Source organism: Astyanax mexicanus, chromosome 7, assembly GCF_023375975.1.
Source record: "Astyanax mexicanus isolate ESR-SI-001 chromosome 7, AstMex3_surface, whole genome shotgun sequence".
Lineage (NCBI taxonomy): Eukaryota > Metazoa > Chordata > Actinopteri > Characiformes > Acestrorhamphidae > Astyanax > Astyanax mexicanus.
The window spans coordinates 43,352,316-43,377,428 of record NC_064414.1 but is presented as its reverse complement, the minus strand read 5'-3'; the positions used below and the strand labels follow the sequence as shown (position 1 = coordinate 43,377,428).

General features: G+C 38.0%; 1 protein-coding gene across 3 annotated transcripts in view; it reads left to right on the top strand.

Moving 5' to 3' along the window:
• prim2 (DNA primase subunit 2) overlaps positions 1-25,113 on the top strand; it is a 58,994-nt gene that overhangs the window by 29,637 nt on the left and 4,244 nt on the right. For all 3 annotated transcript variants that reach the window (XM_049481638.1, XM_049481639.1, XM_049481637.1), the window contains exons 10-12: positions 772-957; positions 18,316-18,442; positions 18,726-18,808. In XM_049481638.1, coding sequence (XP_049337595.1) covers positions 772-957; positions 18,316-18,442; positions 18,726-18,808 — 396 coding nt within the window. The remainder of the gene's footprint in view (positions 1-771; positions 958-18,315; positions 18,443-18,725; positions 18,809-25,113) is intronic.

Here is a 25,113-nt window from a genome sequence, read left to right as displayed (position 1 = left end):
GATTATATTTAATTTAATAGGCTTTATTCTTTCTATGGTGCACATTGACATTGTTTTTCTTTAGTCCCTGGAGATAATAGGACTTTCTGCAGCAGATGACCGTGGAAGTTGGTTGGGTATAAAGCCTCTCAGCATTGAACTGTGGAGTTCTCTGGAATGATGGTGCTCTATCTAATACTATTGGTGGTGATGATGTTCATCCAGCATCATGACTTCTTTATTCCTGTCAGATGCTGTCAGATATTTACAGACGCTTTAAAGTCTAGTAGAAACCATTTCCTGGACTGTAAGGACAGTTACACCAACATTAGCAGGATATACCATTAGATTTGAGTAATAAAAGAACATGGTAGATGTCCCAATTTTTTTTTCTATGTAGTGTATTTATGAAAAAGAAATAATAAAATATTGTATTTTATTAGTGTGTTACACACAGGTCCTCTCTTATACAAGCAAAAGGTAAATGAAAAGGCGACACTATCATAGGTTTTAACACTTAATCGAGGCTAGATGTTACACAGATGTTACCTAGCAGTTTCCCTCTCTGTTATTTTTGTAATATTATAAAATATATTTTTGGGGTGTATTTCTTTGTGCATCCAAAAAAAATTGTGATTTTCTTTTATTTGTTCAATAGCATTAGTGCTATCATTTAAAATGGCTAAATGTACTTGGGCTTGTACAGTTCTGAATGACCTGTGTAAACATGGTATGCATTACCAGTAATAACATGCATCTCTCCCTTCTTTCTTCTATCTCTTCCTCTGTCAGCTCTCAGCGAAGTCCTTCCCTCTGTGCATGAGGCAGCTCCACAAGTCCTTAAGAGAGAACCACCATCTGCGCCACGGTGGCCGCATGCAGTACGGCCTCTTCCTCAAGGGCATCGGCCTTACCTTGGAGCAGGCGCTGCAGTTCTGGAGGTCTGAGTTCATTAGAGGCAAGGTGGACGCAGATAAGGTAACTTTAACTAGTATCTATTGCTGGGTGATATACTGTAATTGAAAAACTCATCCCAGACTTGGGCAATATGGGAAATGATTATTGAAATGCGTATGCAGAAATAATATATAGGAATAGAGTTAATAAAGAATGTGAACATCGAGCACTGTTCTGTTGGAATAACATACTGGAGTGTGTGTTCAGAAGAAATAGGGCCATCTTATTGCAGGACCTTAGTAACACAAACCTATAATATGAAATTGCACCCGAGAAAGTAAGACAAGGCCTTCTGGACAAGTGTCTGACCATCTCTGCATGTGTAGTGCAATAAATATTGCACATATCAGTTAAAATTGTTAAGAACTTATTATTCATAGTATCCTTTATCTTCCTTCTGAATAGCATTGAATCGCACTTTCTTCTGTTTGCAACTATTGTTATTAATGGGTGTAAATCAATATGTTACCTCACATGCACTCTTGTACTGTATATGGAGCCTTTCGTGCCAGCTTGCATACTATTCAGTAATCCTTTCTGTTGTACTGATGTGCCTTTCTCTCTTTGTCCTTCAATAATTCTAAAATAATGAAGGTCACTCAGACACAGACGAGCTCTCATACTCATAATGATGATGCTGGAAATCATTTGGCACCCCTCCTTTGTGTCCTTAATTACGGAATTCTGGAGAACGCACTGTTTTTAGCGTGCATGGTACATTTAACAAGAAAATTGCGCTCCCAAACTGAGCCCTCAATTTCACTCCTCCTCTTGCTCTCTGAGCGAATGTTTATTCCCAATTGCTTCTCAATCAGGGAGAAGCTAATGAAATTCACATTCTTACCTGAGAATGCCTGTCCTGTTGGGGACCCATTTGAATATAATCAGCTGTCTCACGAGAGTCAAGTGCTCACATACTGAGTGCAGAAATCCTTCTTCTGTCTTTTGTGCACAATTGCTCTTTTGCTTCTCCAGCTGTCCAATGACTAAATTTGAGATTTTCCTCATTTCCTCTGGAGCATGTGCTGCTTGTCATGTGCAGTCTTTTTTTTTTATATATATATAGCATTGTTCTTATCTTAGCACCTTACAGTTAATCTCATAGGGGGAGTTCCTGTGGGGGAAGCATGGTGAGGAAAGCCCTTTGAGGAAAGAGTTTTTGTGAGAAGTTGTTAATTGGCACAGCAGTGCTGATTTAATGATTTTCTGATTTCTGCTGTTTTTGCTTTATAGAAAATGAGTGATGTGGTTTTGTTGTATGCAATATTCTTGGCTTGGCTTTGAATTTAGAATGGACAAGTTCTATTGACAAACCTTTTGTAGATGTGAGGGATTGCAGCCAGAATTACTCGGCGCAACACTGCCAAGCATTAGCTGCCGCAGATTTAATAAGCCTACAGAGCCAGGACACAATGCAAAGAAATTTCTTTGGATTCTCAATCAACATGCAGGGAATTTTATTAACTGTTCAAGGGACCATTTTATATGCCTTCAGAGCAGTGAAATTTGTTCAGCCTATACTTTTCATATGACATTTGTACTTTAATATTCAGTTGAGCTTGTATAATTTATGAATTAAGAAAACTTGATATGGTTTTCGTGGCACGTTGAGCGAAAACAAATACCACACAGCCAGATTGTTTTCTTTTGCCATTTCCCCCCCTGAGCCGTTTTATCTTATAAATGAGCATAATATTCAGCTAAATGCATTATTCATGGTTTAGTGCACACTGACTACGGCTTGTGTATTGAACAATACAGTCCTAGTAATGCTTTGATGGGCTGTTGCTTTGGACTGTGAATGGAGGTGAATATCTGCACCTGAAGTAATCTAAAACGAATAAACCGCACAATAGATCTGTCTATTTCTGCACACACTGCACTTCCCTTCCCCCGTCTATGAAATGGCGTGCAATTTTCTGTGACAACATTGTAAAGGCAAAAGGAAGACAAATTAAGGTCATTTTCGACAGAATGGCGCATTTCCATTTTGGCGAAAATAAGATGTCGCTTTGCGTGACAAAAGCAATGAATGAAGATCAGGAGGACCACAAATTTGGAATGGATTTCCAAGCCTCAATTCAAAAAATACAAAAAAAGAGGACAGCGCCACGAATAGCTGTTTTTTTTTCCTAATTTGGAGTGACATCTATAAGTAGTAAGCCTGCTGCTGGGTTTCAACATATTGTTTAGCTGGCAGTAGCTATTAAAAAATCTAATACTCATTTTGCTAAAAAAAAAAAAAAAATTTAGAAAAAAAAGACTTTTGCACTTATTATGCCTAAACATTTATAGCATAATACTTTTTCTATTATAAGTCCTAAAGATAAACTACCTGTGCAGTATATTTTTATTCATTTTACTATTTAGGCATTGTTGTGTGCCTCAGGGCTCTATAGTAGGGCCTATATAAAAGTGATTAGCTTTAGGGAATTGTTATAGTAATAAAGAGTTGGCCTACACATGGGGGTTAATTAGTTAATCGATGACAGTAGTATTCCTGCTTAGGAAGAATACATTGTTTTTTCTGCCCATGTCGCATGTCTTCATGCACAGCCTCTGAATGAGAATCTGGCAGCATTTGCTGGATACCCAATTAATCTCAGTGCTGCTAATGGTATTGATACAAGAGGTACTGCTAAAATGGAGATATCAGCACAACAAGCTCAGTCTTCAACTTGCTCATTCACAAGTTGGATTGTAGTGATGGTCCCAGTAGCAAAGCAAGTACAAACCCAGTACAAGTCCATGTCTACCTGGAACCCACCTAGCCCACCCGTATGATATCCCCACATGATCATCATAGCTGGAATGGATCTGCATTAAAATGATTTAAAAACCTAAATGTAATAGTTATGCTACGAATAATCCTCTAAAGTTTTGACTGAGCTCTCTCTGAATACTTCAATCTTACTAAATATAAACTTAATTGTGATCAGATTTGTTCACTTTGAATTAGGACCACACCACAACACACGTTTTAAAAGTACACATCTGCATGCTTGGTGCAGTTAGACTAGAGAGCTCTCTAATACCCTAAATCCCCAAAACCTCCAGACTATCATTTTAATTAGAGCTTAAGTCAAAAGGATTTGAAAAGTAAGGCATACTAATAAAAAAACTAAAAGATGCTGTGCTTCCTAAACAGCATACTAATGAGATGCCACATAATTCAGTCTCTTTGAGGTTGGGATCCACTGTAAAGCAAAAATTAGTGACTAGGCACAGAGAGGAAATGTGCTGGATGGAATAAGGAAAGACCCGTGCCCCCGTGAAGTGGAAAACCAATTACATTTTTCTGGGGAAATGGTGTCCTTGAGCTGTGTCAGTATTTAAACTTGCTAAGCACCCAGTATTATTGCTTCCCTGCACCACCACCAAGCTATCCCCTACTTCTGATGTTTAATGTCAGCTGTTCAGGCTAGAAACAGTAGGGCTTAATGCTTAATGTACATATGAATACTGCAGTGAGGGTAAGAGAGATCAGTGGCAGCGTCTCTGATGATCGAACATCCACAACACAAGGACGTCCGCTCCAACAGTGCAGAACAGGCTTGTTACCTGGCTTTTACTCCTCATTTGATGTGTTATGGGCCAAAGAATTACATTCCTTGCAGATACTCAATCTTCAAAATCAAACTACTTATAATACTAATGCAGTATATACATAATGTGTAAACAGTACAAAGTATATCTCTTAAATGTGTTCACATTTTTTACCATTAAAAATCTGAAAAGTGTGGTATGCCATTGTATTCAACCCCCCTGAGTCAATACTGTGTAGGACGACCTTTCATTGCAATTACAGCTGCAGGTCTTTTGGGGTTTTTGTCTCGACCAGCTTGGCGCATCTAGAGGCTAAACTGTTTTTCTTCTTTTTTGCAAAATAGCTCAAGCTTAGTCAGATTAGAAGCAGAGTGTCTGTGAACAGAAGTTTTCAAGGCCAGCCACAGATCCTTTGATTGGGCCATTCTAAAACATGAATATGCAGCTGAAACTTATTTCTTGGGACAAGTGTTTAGGAGCTAGATTTATAAAGCTTTAAAATTCATAAAGACTTTAAATTTGAATCACCTGACCTTTTCTAGATGATGGGTTTGAATAACCCAAAGCTCTAACAAGCTAATTAAGGTGTAAGACCTTGGTAAAATTGATGAGAGCTCATCTCTCTCGGGGTCTATACAGGCTTTTCCACCAGTATTCCCCAGAAGTCAATAATCAAATATAATATTAATCTAGATTAATACATACTGTACAGATATAAACTGCCTTGAGTTGATGGATCATGGAAAATGAGAACAGTGCAATTCTTATATATAGTCACTTTCCATTAATTTTTTTAAAAATGTGCACATACACTGGTCCAGCATAACATTTTGACTGCCTTCTTGTTTCTATACTGCATTATTGATTTTTTCAGACCCACAGATCGCACAGGAGCGCACACAGTATACTATGCATTACTGTAGTATTTCTTTTAATCTACATACTTAATCCATAACCTCCTATCACCTTGTCCTTTAATGATCAGGACCCTACAGGACCATCACAGAGAAGCTATTATTTAAGTGGTGGGTCATTCTCAGCATTGCAGTGATGTTGATGTGGTGCTGGTGCATGTTGTTGCTGTGGGAATTTTTAAAAACTGTGTCCACTCACTGTCCATTTTATTAGACACTATTATAGCACAACAAGTTGTTCTATGTCTTTAGTGGATCTAAAAATTATAAAATCTATACTTTTTTTTAGAAATCACCAGTTTTCTTTTTTCAAAGAGATGTTTGTACAGCTATGTATCCTTCTCTTTTTTCCCCCCTTGAGACTTCAGCAGTGCTTTTAAGCACCAGACATCCACCGTGCCCCACAGCTGGCAAGAAACACACTGCGAGTTCAAAGGCGCTTTTGCTTTGACTACTGCTAAGCCACTTTCACAGGCTCAAAAGCAATTGAAGAGGGTCTGTTTACCCCCACTCCCCTCTCTTAGCTCCCATCCATTTTGTAAGCCAGGCAAGGGGGTGGTGGGGACATCCAGACAAACACATTCTCTGGTGGTCATGCACCGCCACTCGCAAAAATGCCCCATTTCCAGGGTGGCTACATCCCCTCAGCCTGCCCTCTCAGGTGTAACCCAGGCGGCCCCCGCGCTCCAAACAGACTCCATGTTCCGTGCCACGGGCTGGAGTGATGTGCGGCAGGCGGGCTGCGACTCCGTAAGTGATGTATGTGTGGTGTCAGGGACAGCAGACCGCACGAAGGGCCCCATTAACATTCCTCCATCGCCGGTGAAAAGAAGCCCCAGCAGCACAACCCAGTCTGTTCACCAATGAGATGGTACAGATTGGAGGGGTGGTGGGGGGCCAGGCTCTTTGGCTATAAGCTGGACTATTTGTCACTGAAGGATGTTTCTGACATGAGTACAGAGTTTTTCTTCCCATTTTAGACCATTTTATTTTTTATTTTTTTATTTTAAGCAATTGCACCTGTGAAATTATGGCCTGAATGGGTGTGCAAAATAATCTTGATATCCCATTGTCTTACCACTAAGCTTGATTTGCCAAACAATTCGTTTTACGTGTAAAGAGTGGTGACATTCATTTACTGTTGTGTTTGAACCCGAACCCACTAGATACCAGCACTGTACATCACCTTGCTTAGAGTGTGACAGTATAATTAATAATGAATCAAAGCCCTGTATCTTGATGGGCATTGTACTGCCGAAGCATGCAAGTGCATTAAAGTAGGAATGCACTGAAATTATTTATGGCTAATTTATTTTACTAAGTAAAAATTTTGTGTCTTCCTTAAAGGTCACCTTCCGCGAAAATCCGATTTTTCTTGTTTTTTGTGGAATACAGTAGGTCTCTCCGAGTTGAATGTGTACACCTGCACATTAAACTGTTTTGCAGCCCCCATTGTCTGCAGGAGCTAAGCAAAGAAATCCCCCCTCCCCCCCTCCGAAAAACGGGTGAATTTTGAATGATCTTTCTGCCTACGTAGGCAGAAACTCACAGACCAGCCCACCTTGGCTCGAGAAACTCCCAGAGGCGGAGCTGAACCGACGCAACATCACCGCTCATCAGTTAGGAGGTGGGAGGCAGTGAGCGGCAGAGCGGTGGAGGGGCGTCGCAGTGCTCCTAGCCAATCAGAGGAGAGATATTTGCATGCTGTTTGCATGTATGAATATTCATGAGCAAAGCTGGAATCCGGTCATTTTGGACACACCCCCAAAACAGTCCATTAAAAAAGAGCTATACAGAGACACCTGAGCACTTTTTTTTTTACAAAAACGGCTCACGTCATTCATTCATACTAGAGACCACAACTAGACATTTTAAAATAAAAGAAAAAACGACGGAAGGTGACCTTTAAGGATTTTTTCAGTAGTGGCTGCACAACTGGATTCCAAGCCAAAAAAATGTCAGTTAACTTTATAACTTTACTAACAAACAAGGAGGTTCCCTATAGCCACAGGCCCGCGTGACCTGTCGTCAACTATCAGCGAGTGTTCCAGCTCAGAAAAACTGTTAGTATCACAGATAAACCACCACAATTCTGCCATGGCCAGCTGCTTTAAGGATTGCAGCTAAGGTGCTTCAGCAAGGCTTACTGCTGTGTCTTTGTCTGTCGTTTCAAATTAAAAGCCACCTACATAATTTTAAAAGTGCAGTTTTGTTACATTTCATGAAATACTAATCTAGCAGCAACTGCAGGCCCAGCTTTAATCATCATAGCTTATCTGCTTCTACCTGCCCAAGGTCAGCTGATGTTCGTTAGCATCATAGCACTCCAGTGAGGCTGGCTGTTGTGTATGTAAGAATTGTGGCTAATGTGAACCAGCGAGGCTGGCTCCTGTCTTCACCCACTGTTTCAAATTAAAAGCCCCTTCCAGAGTTTTGTAGTTGTGATTGTGATTGTCTTATAAAATTCTGTATCAGCAGCAGGACACACTATAGAAGCCTTGTTGTGCTTTGTTGGGATGTCTGTTGTCTATCATTGTGTATTTTTAAATTATAGCTTTGTAATAGCTTTTTCCTTGAAAGAAGAGACAAATATTTTAGATTGTTTTATTCATTGCTGGAAATAAAGTGTAAGACTAAATGAAAGCCTGCAAAAAGCAATGCATGTTAATTGCATTTTCATTTTGGTGCATCTATACTTTAAAATATCACTTTTTTTTCGAAACAGAATCTGCTCATTTTAACATCTTCACTTTTAGCTTTCTACTCAGTATATGATATAAATCTACAGTGCATACGACTGTATGCGTGTGTGTTCCATTATTGATTCTGAGAGAAGTTGATTTGCTGTGAATAAATAATGGCTTCATGGCTCAACTGCGGGGTTATGACATCTCATAAATATTGCACCGAGTCTCGATCTCAGAATGCAGCCGTTCCATATCAATGGCTTGTGTCTTGTTTTTTACTGATATGTTCTGTAGGCCAGAGCACTGTGGCCCTTTGTGGCTAAATGGCTAATGTTAACAATCATTCTGATGGAGCGTGGACGTGGAGGTGCACCGGGGTGAAACTCATTAGGCATGCTGAATGTTTGGATTAGAGATACGCTTCCCTGCTTCCCAGTAAAGTTCAGCTGATTGCGTGCGGGTAGATCTGCGTCCGCATGCATTAATGTGTTTAATATTTTTCATGACTCCTCAGCAGGTGAAGGTAGGAAGCAGGTCTGGACAAAGACATGTTTGAGCATAGCTCTTGCATTTTGTTTTTGCAGTTTTCTGTTTAAGCATAATGCAGCAGATGTTGGCAGCTGGTGGAGGCAGGTGCTATTTTGAGGACTCTTTAAAATGCAACACAAGTGAAGAAACACAGGAAAGGGCTTCCATCCACCTGCACCTTACTCACACACATGACTGTGGTTTGAGGCCACATTACAAGAAGGAATAAGTGCCCTGAAGGGGGAAGAAAAAATAAGATGCCAGTATAATGTGTGGAAAACCTATACATAAAATAACTGTCAAAATGAATGCTGCTGGGATTATTTGATTTAACTGAATTAATAAATAATTGATAATTTTTTTCTTGTACTCTTGAATGACAACACATTATATTAGACACAAATCCTTTCTAATAAAATGTTTAATTGGTAATCTAAACTGGTAATAGAATGCCTACAATTGTATGTTTGTTCAATGCAGAGATGGGTAAAAGGTGGAGACCGTTTTTGCTTCTAGTTAAAGTAATGTAAATATCGATTTCTTGTCAGAGGTCACCAAAGTCCCTCTCAGGAAGATGTTGCTTTCCTGTGTGACACAAGAATGATCGTAGATTGTGAATACTAAATTTTTATCTTAAAGAATGCCAACATGTCAAAAGTAATAGGTACGCTTTTGAACAATTTAATCATTTATATAATTCAATTTTTTCTGAGATTTCTGAGGACCTTGAGTAATTGGTCTTGCACCCATAGAAGTTGTGATTTAAATATTAATTGCAAATTTAACATGTAGATCTTTTGAAACGCTCTATCAAAGGCTTAATCTGTGCCCAAAAAACAACTTTACTTTACCATTGTCTTAAGTGTGCGGCAAGTGAAAATGAAAAGCGGGTTTGTCTTTAGATATTGAGAGACACATTTCTTTCCTGGTGTTAAATTAGGACCAGCTGATTAACTCTGCCTAAAAGGTCTATCTTTCATTATCTGAGTATATTTAATCACTGGCACATCTCTGACTAAAATGTTTTTTATGCAGAGAAAATCAAAAATATTAAATGATAAACGGATGAAAAGTTTCTAAGATGTTTAACGAGCTTCATTGTGTCTAGTGATTACTGGCTTAGGCGTTTATTGATCCTCACATTAAAGCTACTTTTTTGGCATTTGCAGTGTTTTAGATAATTGGTGAGCAAGTAATCTTCATCTACACCAAATTATCTCTGAGCTGCTTTGCTACATTTTGTGTTGCTGTCTTTATCCTGCGCCTAATCACCCAGGATTCACATGGGAGGTGGAATTTAGAAGCTCAGAGAACATTTGCAAAATATTACATGAAAAGACTAAAGGAATTACAGTGCAATTTAGCACTCTGCCAGTAACCTTTAAGAAGAGTGCATTACTGTTGGCTTATCCCCCCATGCAGAGAAGGAGCCTTGAAGGATAGTCATGGAGATCAGGCCTTTAGACACTCAGCTCTCCCCCGTTCTCAGATAAAATGAGCCCATTTATTGTCCTTTGCCAACTAGCTGGAATGCCAGCATGTAGTTGGAAGTAAAAGGCAAGCCATTGCTAGTCTGAGTGATGCACATTGAGTCATAAGCTTCATGAAAAACTGTTTAAAGAGCTTTTTGTCTTATGAAAAGTCCTAGTGTTTTCACACCTGACTCGATACTGGTTTGATTCTATCCTAAGTGTAATTAGGTGTGAATATAGTAATAGTAATATAGTAAACTGCACAGAAAAATGCACTAATCCAAACCACAGGGCTTTCTTACTGGTGTTTTTTTTTTTTTCTTGCTTCCGCCCCAGACACGTCTGACCAGTAAGCGGAGCGAACCTTCCCATGTGGTTTGTTGTGATGCTTTCTGGTACATTTGAATTTTTGTGTGAAAACAAATCAAACCAATGGGGAAAAACTTTCAGTAACTGATTTGGAACAGAGCAAACTAAGTGTTGAAACAGCTGTACGATATATGTCCTCTAGTACCATTTCTTTAATGGTTTTTAATTCAAGTGAAGTAAAACTGCTTTGAAGCAGGCAGGCATAATTTTAATATTTTAAATCAAAATTCTTGTTCTAATATGAAGTTCTGTAAATCTAGTTTTTCATTTTCCGTGTTTGAAAGCATCTGTTCTATGCTCTGTTCTATTCTCCATTATTCTAATTCAATAAAACAACAGTGTCACAGTTAAATGGCCTAAATGGGCCTTTTGGAAAGCTCAGCTGAGCAAATTTTTTTCCAGGTAACGAGTTCTGTGATTAGTCTAACGAGTAGGACAGGTGCGGTGAACACCTGATTTGCTTTCTGCACAAAAAATGCATTCAAAAATTTCATGATTGCACTATTTCAAATTATTCTAATTCGTTGACCAGCACCTGTATGTGTGGGTGACATCGGCATACTCTTTTCTGATTGGCTGAATGCTGCGTTTAATGCAGCACAATCAGGCATGCACTGCAGCATGCTGCAGCTCTCACATTATTTAAATTAATGTGTTGTGTTGAGGTGAAAGTGCTAACAGACACCTACAATTACCCTGCAATCACACTGGTAAGTGACAAATCGCTCACATCACCTCAAGTTTGAGGTGTTTGGTGTGTTTGAGACTGCTTGTAGTGGCTAATCTAGTTAGCTAGCTTTTAAGCCATCTTTTAGACTTTTAGATTTTCTTCAAATTGTGCCTGTGCATGTGCAACGATGCATTATATAAAACAAGAAAATAAGAAATGGCAGTAATGAGCCTCTCTAATGTTGAGAAACGCACTGTTAAAAATAGGAACAAAGTTTCATTAAAAGACCAGAGGCTTAGGACCTTTGTGTCTGTGATTGCTCCAAAGTGTTTTTAGCCAGACAGTTTAGAATGTCACTTCACCACGTTATAATTAATTTAATTTAATTAATTGTCGTTTTGTCCTCTGCTAGTGTCTTTTGTAACTAAAGTGTTTGTATAGTAGGATCCATTATATACCATGCAATTATTTTATTTATTTTTTTCCAAATTTTTACTTTGTTAACTAGTTATCTGAAAATATATATCTGTTGCTTGTATCGGGTCACTTGTTCTAACTCTGTCTTTGCATGTCCCTCTGGGACGGCAGTGACTGTAATTTATGACGAGAACTTAGCTGCTTTCCCCAATGTCAGGAAGGTAAGTGAGGTACAAGAAGCTGCAGCTGTGACAAAAGTGGCTGTACTCTTTCTAATGGCTCCTGTAATTTTAGCACCCCACCCCCTCACCAGCTGCCTGTTTAATTAGAGCGCTGGTCCCCCAGAGACTAGAGCCTCCTCTCGCACGCCGCATGGAGAAAATCAGGCCTCCTCCATCATTCAGCCCCTACCTGCCCGCTGTGTTTACTCAGCCAAGTCCACATGCTCCTCCATGACTTAACAGTGCTAATTGACACAGGAGAAAAGAGCCAGTCGAGAATATGTAGGTCAGGATGTGGGAAAGAGCACCATCTATTCACATAATGAACTAGTTAAGAGATTTTTGTGCAGCTGAAATATTTGTGTTAATGTGGATTTTGTGAAAATTTTAATAGATTAAATAATCGTTAATAGAGCATGTCAATCATTCACATGATAAAGCAGACCTGTTTAGAGGCAAGCAACTGGAGTCTTGTGTGTTTTTTCCCAGTATGGTCCACATTGCACCTCATATTTCCAACTCAATAAAACTCTTTCAGTGGTTGAGTTAAAAATGTAAAAACCTGATTAACAAAGTTGTTTAAGTGATGCCATAAACACATTTGGTTTCATGAACCATTTAAGAAAGATGATGTGAAGAACCTTACCATTTTTAAGTGAAGCTTTTTCACACTGTACTTACCTCTGTAATAACCTCAAGCATACTTCTTTATGGAACTTTACCTTAACTTTACCTTACCCTAGTATATTTTAAAAGAATGCTAAATGCCACATTTTATATTGCTTCATCTCAAAGAATTATTCTCTGGGCAGTTAATGGACTCCAACTATAGGTCTGGGTGCAGTTATTAACCCCTCATTTTAAGACTTACTGCATCTAAACAAGATTTGCATCAGAATCACATTTGAAGCCCTTTTACTCCTAAAATGCAGAAAACTAGCAGTAGAACAGAGCAACTACGAAGATCAGGACTGGTCAGTAATTTATTATTAATTAATGTATTATTATTTATTAATATATATATATAATTTTTTTTTTTTTTTAAGTAGAACAGTCCTTTGAAGACTTAATTTTTGTAGCTTGTTAGTCAAATCTATAGTGCATGTGTGAATGTCGTGGTGTCCTTGCAGCAAGGAAATTGTGTACAGTTTCATTTTTTTAACCCATATACATTATAATTAAAAACTTATTATATTAACATACACTAACGAACATTTAAAAGAATCCCTGCTTTGTTTTTTTATAATTTGCGCTCTGGTGCTTCCAATTGCTCTGAACATTGGCTGTTTTTTCTTTGTTGTATATGAGGGATCCTTCACTTTGTTACAGCCTAGAGCTGTGAAAAGAGACAAAATGACATCTCTTTCATCGATCTATCCACAGATAAGAAATCCAATAGGGAATCTTAACACATGACATGTAAATGTAAACAATTTTTGTAGCCTGCTATGTAAAAGCAGGCTTGGGAATTGTTACTTTTGCATTCAGCATAACATGTTTTCAGAATTAAAGCATATTTCATATTCTGTAAAAGAAAGAAAAAAACTTCTTAAAAAAAAGAAAAAAATGAATTGTGTTTTTGCAAATAACATCACAGCCATGATGCTATTCACAGCACTGTAGTCCCTTGAGTGTTCTGTTGTTTACGTAAAATGCACAACTAAAGACTGAAAATTATGAACAGATGAGAATAGCTGGTTAAAGTCTCTAAGTACTTAGATCTGGCCTCAGATCGCTTGGACTGTCTGGACAGGTAACACTGGAGACAGCTAGCGCTAGTTTTTGTAGGTCGAAGCAAAATTCTAGCTTATCACACATTATTTTTTATGAAGATTATTTTCTTATCTTCTGGCACAACTGCTGTTAATACATTTCACATATTTCAGATGACCTAAAGGAGGAATAGGCATCTACTCCTTTATTAATGTGTAGATGAGCATCGTGATGCACCTTGTCCTTGTACAGTGCACAGATTTATTCAGCCTTTTCTGTTTACTACAGTTTCAGACTGTCTGCCATCAGTGTTCTCTTTCATCAGGACTGTTTGAACTGTGCTGATTTTTGTATTTTATGCTGAATTACACGATGGCATGAAATGACACTACTTTTAACTGAGCTTCCGTTACCATGCCTCCATGAAACTTTGATGTGTAATAAGGAGTAATTCCGGGGTTAGGGCTCTAAATAACAGCTTTTACATTTCTTAAACCTTCTGAATATTTGTCTAATGGAATTCTGATATATGGTCATATATGCACATATGAAAAAGCATTTTGTATGCATATTTAAGTATAACATATACTGATATCAGATGTCTTGGGACAGGAACTAGAACAGTGTCCCATGTATTTTACAATGTCTCATAGTAGCTAAAGAATGCTGCACATAGTAAACAGGAATTCTATCAGGACATTTATATAATTACAGCACATATGTTATATGCATTGTTCGTTTTATTACATACATACAATATACAATTTATTGTATAAAAACAGGTGTTCCAATACTTTTAAACATGGATAAAAGTATTGGAACACCTGTTCATTTGTTGTTGCTCCTAAAATCAAGGGTATTAAAGAGTTAATCATGCTTTTCTTGGACTAACTGAGGTTTTTTTTTTTTTTTTATATAAGGCACTTACATTATTTAATATTATTGTAATAGAGGTGCACAAAAATGCAGTCTGTTTTAGGAGAGAATTGCCTTATTAGCATATACCAGATGTTTACATTTAAACATTTTTTCAAGGTGTATTTGATGACTTATTTATTGTACTTGCTCTAGTGCTAAGTTTCTACACTTTGTTAATGTGAATATATATATTGAAATCTGCAAATGTATAAAAGGAAAAAATGACATATTGGCTTTGACTGTTAATTCCCATATCAGCAGTCAGAAATTTTATATTGCAAGGTTTGTTGCAATTTGTAGCAATATAATTACATTCTGGCATTTAGTGCCTATCATGAAGAAATATCCTTTCGTTTGTTTTCTAATATACTGAGAAGGTCAAGTATTCGCTGGAGCTCCAGTCTTGGCTGTATTTTGCAGATAATGAGAAGGCGTTGTAAGGTATTGTTTGTTGTTCTTCGTGTTTTTTGTAGAGTTGCTTCTCTTCAGAGATTGCCTTTGTAAAGACCCTTGCAGTGCCGATTAAAGGGGAAGCGGTTTAATAGCATTAGCTTTAAGATGCACTGGGGCTAGCGCCACGTCACCGACAATGGCTTGTCTGCAGGCAGTCGTGCTGAGATCCAGCTTCCGTTTGAGGTGCGTACAAGCACACAAAGGGGATGATATGATTTATTTGTAGGTGTGTGCGTTTGCATTTGTGTGCAATTTCCTCCAGTGGCTTGAGTCTTAGCTGCAGTCCCACAGGGCAGAGTATGAATTCACTGAGCAGTGTTAGGAAGCTGTTTTTCCAGCCCAGATGCTTCCCTAACACTCTCTTAATCCGCTCAGAAAGGGAGTGGACTTTTGGGGGTTGATGGGACTTATTCATCCTGAATGGCTAAAATTCAAAATATTGTTCTGATCAGTAGATGTTGAAGCCCTGTTTTTTTTTATTTTGTATTGTTGAACAATAATCAGTGTCTTGACATTTATTGTTTTTTTTTCTCTTCTTCAGTCTTCTGATTTTCTGCCCATTCTGGTGCATATAAAGCAAAGACAAGATAATACATCAATATTCACGATTTTTATACTGGAAGCACAGATGGAATGTGTCCTCCATGTGGTCAACAAACTCCATGTGATCCCTCCCATAAGCAAACATGTCTGGAGTAGTGGTGATCCAGTGGGGGGTAAGGGCCTTATTTAAGAACCCAACGGTGACAGCTTGCCAAACCTGGGTAGCGAACCCACAACCATGTCACCAATAATAACCCTGTGTGCTCTAATAACTGAGCCACTGCTGTCCCACTTCGTTCACGTGGAGTCTCTGTTCATAACGTTTATAGGAGCAGCCATGGCCTAAAGAGGATTTAGAGAAGTATTCTCTGGACCAGAAGTTCGCTGGTTCAATTCCCTGGTTCAGTAACCCTCAGTGTGCAGCCACCTCAGGGTCTGGGGAGCAGCTCTCTCTGGGGGTGTTTTTATTTTTCACCTCAGTGTGTAAGTGGTTGAAATCCAATGCTGTGCAGTTGCTGTAAAATGTGTTTCTAACTCTTTAACAATTCACAGAGTTCAGAATTTGAATTAAAAATTAAAGTGAGAAGTAGAGTAGCTCTCAGGTTTAAGGAGTTTTAAAAGTCTAAAAGTCTCAATTTCCACAGGAGTGCAGCGTCTTCCTGTCTGCTTCTGCATCCGAAAAGCTAGTGCCAGGAGCCGTTTTTACATGCTGCTGCAAATTCATGACCAATTACCTCGCCAATTTATTTCAGTCCGGATTTTTTCCCAGCTTTGCCTCGGAATAGGTATGAAATGCCTCCGATGCGCATTTGCATACATTAAGGGAACGGCTGTTGACATTAATACAGTAATTAGTTGCATTTTAATGAGCTCAGCATGTAGAGGGAGAGCGAAAGGCAGCATCAGTGTGTGGGTGACCTACTGACTGTGTTTGCTGAGAGGGTGAAGGACTGTCTGGCTGTATGCTGTGGAAAAAGGTATGATTTTGGAAATGTCATATTAGGTGTCCTGTGGATCTGGTCTTGTTGCATCATGGTGCTAGGGTGTCTTTTTAATGGGGATGCAATGCAATGCGCACTTATTTCTAGCTGTTTCAATGCGATCTGGAAAGAAACTGCAGCGAAAGTGCCATTTCTAACAGCTATGTCTGACCTTGTATGTTAGTTTAAAACAAGAGACTTCCTAAATCCATAAACCACTCACATCCTATTAATGTGGTTAAGCTGATTTTATTGCCTCTTTAACTACAAGTCTGTGAGAAGTCACCTTGCCAAGTTCATGAGTTTTATTATAGTAGTAATGGCCTCGGAGTGCAGTGGATAAAAGAGCACTTTCTCACTCCCAGTTCTGACACCCAACAGAGAAAGGTTGTCTTTTCCGTTTAGATGGCTACCAGAATGTATATTATTGGTGTATTGAGTTCACCATCCAGATTGAATGCAGTGACCCTCGTCAAATGCTAACACTAATGGCGGCTTAAGCATATGCAGTATTTCTGAAGCATGGGAGTACACATATGAAAGGAAACTGCCCATGTAGATATCAAATCAGGGTTCAAATTTGTTTAAAAAAAAAAAAAAGCACAAAGATTGAGGAGTTGTAGTTGAATGAAACTTTGTGTGAATGTATTGATGTTTATAAGTAATTACAGTATTAAAGAAAATGAGGCATTTTTGGGGGGGAAACTGTACAACTGTAAAGAGGGCCTGTTGGGTACTAAATCTGGAAACCAATCTGGAAAGTGCAAGTGCCGCAATCTCAAAGATTCCTGAGAAACCCTTGCTGTGTGTGGGCGAGCATTATCCTGCAGAAACATTAGTTGGAAGCCCCTTTATGATCTCCATCACATGTGACTGCATGATATCCTGCACATAGCTGAGCTGTTTGTGTCCTCATATCACTACTGATCCCAAGCAGAACCTGGATTTATAAAAAAAAAAAAAAAGAACACAGTTCCAGTTTGTAGCAGTCCGGGTTTCTCGTCTACAACATCACTGCAACAGATGGCAATGATGGCTGGCTGATAGATAATCTTGATGTTGGGAAATTCATAGATCTCTCAGTCTAGTGATGCTCTCCCTCTCAAAAGTCTGTTAGCTGGGCAAAATGTCTTTGACTTGTACTCATGCCTCAGCGACGCACTCAATAATCTCTCCCCACTCCTCTACTCTAAAGTAGTCTCTGAGAGCTTTCATATGGGGCAGAGTAAAAGCAGTTTTGTGCTCTTTGGTGGCAAGAACCAGTGCCTCAACAGATCAATCCTCTAATCACTTAAAATCATCTGTCAGAGGTAACTGCTTGCTAATTTAGCAGATGTCTCTTCATATTTTTGTAATTTAAGATTTTTTTCTTAAGCAAAAAGAAAAAAAAATCTGTATTTGAGAGTAGATAGACTTTTATTAGAAATGCCTTGACACTTTGTACATTCATTGAGGCTGCTATTGCTTAGAGTCCATGTCTTGTTCTGAATGTCTAGACACATCTGCGGAATGTGTTCATTCTCTATTTGCTATGTTTTTATTGTTAATTCTTTGTATTTTAGATGGCCACAGGATGTATGAGTATAGGAGCATGTACATGTGCCTGAAGCAAGAGAATAGAGACACAGAGGAGCGAGCAGACACATTATCCATAATCCAGTCACAGCTATCTGTAGTTTGGCAACACCTCTGCTGCAGGTCTCCACTGATAGCTCAATATTTCATTGTAGAAAACATCTTGCCAGAATCCACTTGATGAACGACAATGTCTCTCTCACCCCCAACCTCAGCACTCCCAGCCCACTCCACTGCCCCTCTTGCTGTTCAGATATGTTCTCTTCCTCATTCTGACACACTTTTCCCCTCTCCACACTCCTCCACCCCAACCCCACCTCTCATTTGCTCTCTCTTACTCTCTCTCCCCTCCTCTCTCTGTTTCTTTCCCTAGTTTGACAAAGCATATGCCTACAGCATCCGCCACATGTTTGGAAAGGAAGGAAAGCGAACAGACTACACCCCCTACAGTTGTATGAAGGTGATTTTGTCAAATCCACCGAGCCAAGGCGACTACCATGGTGAGTTATAGCCAGCATGGACGCTCATTTAATACCCGATGAGCCCTTCATATTCTCTAGAGCCAAAATTTCAAGGATGATTCAGCGTAATGACTCCTGAACAAACACATCTTTAAAAGTTATGGCCACAAAACACACAAAGAATCAATCATGACAGATATTCCACCAGTATAATAATTACTGTACTAATTATACTATGAGCACTGGCAACCAGTTCTTACCTTTCCTCTTCTCCTGTCGTCTCCCTCCCCCTCTCCCTCCTCCTGCATCTCCACCTTCTCAGGATGTCCATTCCGCCACAGTGACCCAGAGCTACTGAAGCAGAAGCTGCAGTCTTATAAGCTCTCCCCCAGTGGGATCGTTCAGGTGGGTCTCCACACACACACTCTCAAACACGCAGAAGCTCAGACAATGCAGACTCACTCTCACTGTCAGTAGAATTGGAGTCTCGCACACAGGATTAAGGCATTTCTCCATTATATGGACTTCTCAGGGGGCTTTAAGCTGAGCTCAGTGTCATGTGCTCCTGTAACAAGTTTATAATTGTGTTCACGTCAGAGAAGCAAGAAAAGAAACACTGGTGTTGAGTGATATTTGAGCTGCTGAAGGTTAGAATATCAACAACTAGAAGATATTACAAATCCAGTAACATGGCCTTGAATATATGGTTAGCTGAAAAGAAAGAAAATAGTATGATTTTTCACAGTTTCAGACTGAAAAAGCTGACAGAAAAATGTGTTTCTCCAGTATTTGCCTCTAAACTGATGCACATATTTATTGCTCATTAATTATAGTTTATTACATTCATATATCACAAATAAATGTATATTAAATAATAAATGATCATTTTAGTCTGTAATGTAATTGTTTAAGGTCACTAGAACAAAGCCAGTAAGTGTATATGGAATATATCAGTGCTCTCTTACGTTTATTCATTGAAAACGAGCAGTATCCTAACCAACAAACTAGCACAACGACCATGATTTCTTTGTCAGAAACACTAATGTGCATAGTTGGATTAAGTTCTTAATGCTTGTTGCATATTGTTGCTTGTTGTATACAGTATGTTTATACCTATTAAGAATATGACTAAGGCTGACCTATAGGACAAGAACCTGGCTATATGAAACAGAAATTGTTAAGAAAACTGTGAATATAAGAAATACCATAATATGCATACAATCGAAGTAAAAGGGAAAGAAAAAAAAGTATCCAGTCTAGTCCTGGTATTTAATCACAACACAAAATAAATCAGAGAATTTCCCACAAATATAACAATGTTAAGAATAATATAACAAAGTAAAGTTAGTAAAAAGTACCTCCAAATGCTATTCAGCAGTCCAACTGGAGGTAGACTGTCTGTAATTTCACCCACTGGTTTTTAATTCTGTCTGACCCCTTTCTCAGGGCTGTGATCCGGAATCTGAAAAGCTGAGAGTGTGCTTTAAAACACACACTTTAGCAGCTTATTAAGACATGAAATTATATTATAGACGACAGGTGATGAAGTAAGATTGCCAGGTATTGCTATAATGGAATTCTCATGGAATTATAGGTCTTGGACACCAATGCAGTTAATGGACTGATTGTAATTAGCCTATAAAGTTCAGTGTTAAACATAGATATTCATAGCACCCTGGAACAAAATTCAGCTCCAGTGGTTTTAGTCACATGTCTGGGTCTGCTGGGTGGGTGCGTTATATTGGAGGAAATTTTATTTCAGCATTTTATAATTTTCATATTATCCCCATGGAACTGTAAAATGCAAATATAATATAATTAGCATAGCCTACGAGAGAAGTATGAAGTTTTATTGAAGCCTCTTAGTCCATCAGGTATTGAACACAGTTATGTACACAGTGCTGTAAAAAAGTATGACCCCCTTCAGATTTTTTTTCTTCCCAAATCGTACTTTCATATTTTTAATTACTTTTTCCACACAGGGCCAGATTGGTTTGGAATTTTTTTTTATCTTAATAAATGAAATCGTAAAAATTGTGCGTTTAATCAGTTTTCTGGAAAATATAAGTATGAAGCACAACCAAAAGAAATCTGTACGGGGGCAAATACTTTTTCATGACACTTTATTATATTTAGTGTGATATGACTACAACTAACCACTGAGATCTGTTGCTGAATGTTAAGCTACCACTTACATGTGTGAGCAGCGCTGTTTCTGATCTTACTGGAGTCCACACCCTGCATCAATCATAAGAATTTGTTGGCAACGATGAAAAAGAATTAAAGACTTAATTCAGTTTGATCAGGAAAAAGCATGATGAAAGGAAAAGAGTGCAAATAGAATAACGAAATATACTAATAAAATAAAAAATGTCCCTGGGTGTGAGGATGCATTAATTAGAGATGTTGGATCTGTATTGATGGGCCAGCAAAACATACTGGATGTGATATTGATATAAAAAAAGAAACCGTTCCAGTCTTGAAATAAATCTTACCTTAAATTTCCTGTTAGCTGAAGGAAAAAAAGTTTTCCATTCTAATGCACATTTACAATTTATAGTCTAACAAATGTTATATACAAAACAGTTATATATATCACAATCACATATCATTCTGAATTCAAAGATTAACACTCTCAGTACCAATTCATCAGGAATGATACCTGTGTAACATATTATTAATAATCATGTGACTGCAAAGACTAATGCAGTATCGTAGAAACTCACTCAGCTGAAAAGCAACCCACATGTGGTGGTCTGAGGGAAGTGCTTGTCTTCTGCATGCTTTGCTTGGAGTCGTACAGTGGGAAGCTTGTCCAACACAACCCACTGTGCGTTTGAGGGAAATGGTGGACAGCTCGCTAATGCGCTCTGACAAGCCAGCCCAAGGGCTGCACATTTCCCATTAAATTAAATTCACAATTTCTTTGGCATCCCCAAGCATTCCCCCCCTGTAGTCTCATGGCTGTTCGTAGAGCCTCAGACCTGTGGCTAAAGGGCGTAGCGATGGCAGCAGTGTAGAGCTAAGGCCAGGCGCTCTCGCGGCATGCGGCCTCCTCTCGCCGCAGCGCCAGCCCAGTGCGCTGGATAATTAAAAACTGCAGCGAAATGCGAGAAGCACACGTAGGAGGCTGATTAAAATGCAGAACATCAGCCTCTCTCAGTCACCCTGTCTGGTGACAAAGTGACACCAAAGGCCAGATGGAGCAGGTGCCAGCCTGTGAGGAGTGGTACTGTAGGAAAAGCAGAATTAACCTCTTTCTCACTGTCTCAGTGTGCTCCCAACATCATGCCACTCTCACTTCTGCATGTGATGACGGGCTGAAAATCCCACGTTCTGCTTATAGCACCAGCAGAAGATTAGAGTGAAGGAACAAGCAGAATAGCCAGTAAAGACCATGTCCAGTGACAGCTGCTGTTCAATTTAGTTAGGGAGGGGCAGATTTAATCATATATTCATCAAAATTCAGCCTCTGCAGTTAATTTGCTGCAGGCGATAATTAATGCATTCAGTTTAGTAATTAGTACCATGCCTGCTCTTTTACAGTCAGTGACTTTTAGATATGCAGATCACCATACACCAGATTGAAGCTGCAGTACATTACAGTTTGCTAGGACTGCACTAATCTCTTGTCATGTGGATTATTCTGAAGAATATAAATGGGGGTATTCATGTACTAATAACTAGATGTGTAGCTTACTATACATCCAGCTAGCTAAGATTCTAGTGTAGTCTCCGGTAACACAATTTAAAAATAATTTTACCTTTTTTCTTTCCCGATACCCATGCCAGATTTTCAAGCATCATCCGATACAGAATACTGATACATACCAACTTTATCATAACTACTTTTTTAAGTGCCTAGAAATCCTGATATTTATAGCATTTCAATTTTTATCAGTTTTAATTTGGTAAAGGCAAGGTCCTGTATCCCAAATAAAATATAATAATCTTAAAAGAATAGCATTTGAAATCTCTTAGACACACTTACGCAGGGAAGCATAATAAATCAACACTGCAGACATGCTTCATTAGTTAAGCATATACTAGTGGTTCACATGAGCATCAGGAACAACTCCATGGTATCTGTGCTCTGTTAGCATAACTGATACTGTAAGCGCCAGTTCCTGTGCCGATAGTGAAGTACTCTTTTTAGACATACTTTGTATTTTCTTAAAACAATGATATGTCCAGCAGAATTTAAATTATATATATATGTAAATTAAACTTGCTGTTATAAGCAGACTAGTGTGTCCATATTGGTTACAAATTCTTTTATATTTGCTATCCTACATCTATAACTCCACATTGTGGCACCCCAAGGACTAATTTTAATTTGCTGATTTTTCTGTTAATTAGTAGTTCAGCAGTTCATTTATAATAGGAGTTTTTCGTACCTGCCATTTAACAAAGCTCTTAATTGAAGGTTAAAAATTAGTCCTATGACCTGATATTTTTTAATGCACTAGCACAAAAATCTTTTAAGTGGAGCAGAGGTGTCAAACTAGTTTAAGTGTGTCTTTACATGTTTAGTTTAGAGTAATGGCAGTTATTGTTGTGTTGTGAATGATGAGCTAGTACCTGTGCCAGTGGGCAGGGTTTGGCCGGCTTGTTGCCAAGCGAAGATCATTTGGTCACTGGGGGCAAAAAAAGAAACAAAAAAAAAGAAACAAATGATTGTTGTATTCAATGAAATACAAAATGAATACAATGAATTAAGATAAATCTAAAAAAATATATATAAAATAGATATAAATAATAAAACCAGAGATTTTTTAACATATGATGCTGGATGTGGCCCATAGTTGACCCCTTGAACCTTCATTTGCTTTCATTCAGATTCATGTATATAATCAGGTGTTGGAAAGGCACACTCCAGTCTAGTAGAGCAGTTATACTGTGTCTGAGCTCACGTATTACTCACTGTGTCTATGAGCAGGCTTATTTTACTTTACTATATTATACAGTTTAGTATAAGACTCGTTAATAATTTGGTTAGTTTTGGATTAACAACAGCTCTTCACACACAAGATGTAGGTTTAGAATAAATAAACCAGAGACTCTGCAAGCTGCTTCTGCTGCATACTTAACCAGCCCACTATGAGAAGAATGTCAATGTCGTTTAGAGAAGAGACAACTATTGCTGGACATGCTGGTCAGGATATAAAACAAAAAAAATACCAGTAAAAACTAAAAACAAAGCCTACTCTCTCTCTCTCGTATAAAATCCCTTTCTGTGGGAGTGTCTCCTTTTGATGTTGATTTGTAAAAAAAAATTGTCATAGACTGATAAACGAGAGTCAACTTGGACAGAGTTGAATTCTGCAGCAGAAAGCACCTCGAAAAAGGGTTTATATGACCTCTGCCATCTCTGCCATCCATCCGTCAGTACACTCAGTAGCTATTATTTGTCATGAATGATTCTCAGCACTGACCCACCACCCCAAATAATAGCTGGTCTGTGGTGGTTCTCTTGGGTCCTGTTTATTGTAGAACAGGGTAAAAGGAAGATAAAAGTACGCAAAGAAACAAAGTGTAAGTCTGTAATTAGAGAACTACAAAGTGTCCCTAGGAGGTGTGTTAGTGTTCATTTAAATAATACTTGTCTTATTGTAACCGGTTGGCTGTTTAAAAAAAAAAACTCTTAATGTTATCCTGTTTTGAATTGGAGCTGCATAATATATTGATTCAGCATTGTTTTTGCATTGCATACACCTGCATCCCAGAATGTGCAAGGTCATGTGCAATGTCAAAATACATTTTTAAATAATATTTTTGCTTGATACAAAATATTTATTTAATTTTAATATTGGATCCACAGTGATTTAATGTCCGGTTAAATCAGTGACTTCTGGTAAAAATGCCGGTATTTGTGTACTATTGCAGAATAAGTACTTCAGTTTCAGTTGTTTTTTTATATCATGCAGCCCTAATTATGAATTATTTAATTTATTGAAATGAATGGCACTGACACAATTAGATGTTTTTACTAGTAGTGAACTGCAGTACTCTGCATGTGTTTTATACCGCTAAACACATTACTGCAATGGGTGTTTTTAATTGTAAAATAAAAAAAAACTATATACATTAGAACAGTAGCAAACAAACAGGTAAATAAGAAATAAAAATAAATCTTGTTTCAGTATAGTTGAACTTGCTTCCAGATTTCTCCCGATTAACAATTGTTAATAATGGATTTCCTAAACCAAGTGTTGATATAACTATAAATAATACTTGACTCCTTTTAGAGATTTAAATCACCACTGACACACAAAACCATTAAGTATTGTATGAATGTTGTTTGTTTAATATAAAGTGTTTAACTGAGTAAATAATCACTGACTGCTTTTGGTTTTTGTAATTTTTGCTGGTAAAAACCTAAATCTTTTGCAGTACAGAGCACTGTGTGTTCATTAATGGTTTCAAAAGACATGCATTAGGGGTGTAAGAAAATGTCAATATTATATTATATTGCAGTTTTTTGTTTTGCCATGTTTTTCTGTAGATTTTCAAAAAATGCCAATTTTCAATTCAGTATAAAACAGTAGTTTAGATAGCAATGTTGTACTTTTTAGATCCCACTGTTCTGTTTGCATAACAATTACAATTTTTATTTATTTAATATATACTATAAGATTAAAAAAAATATATAATCATGATATTCCTTTCATAAAGTATTGCAATATATATAAATACTTTGAATCGTAACT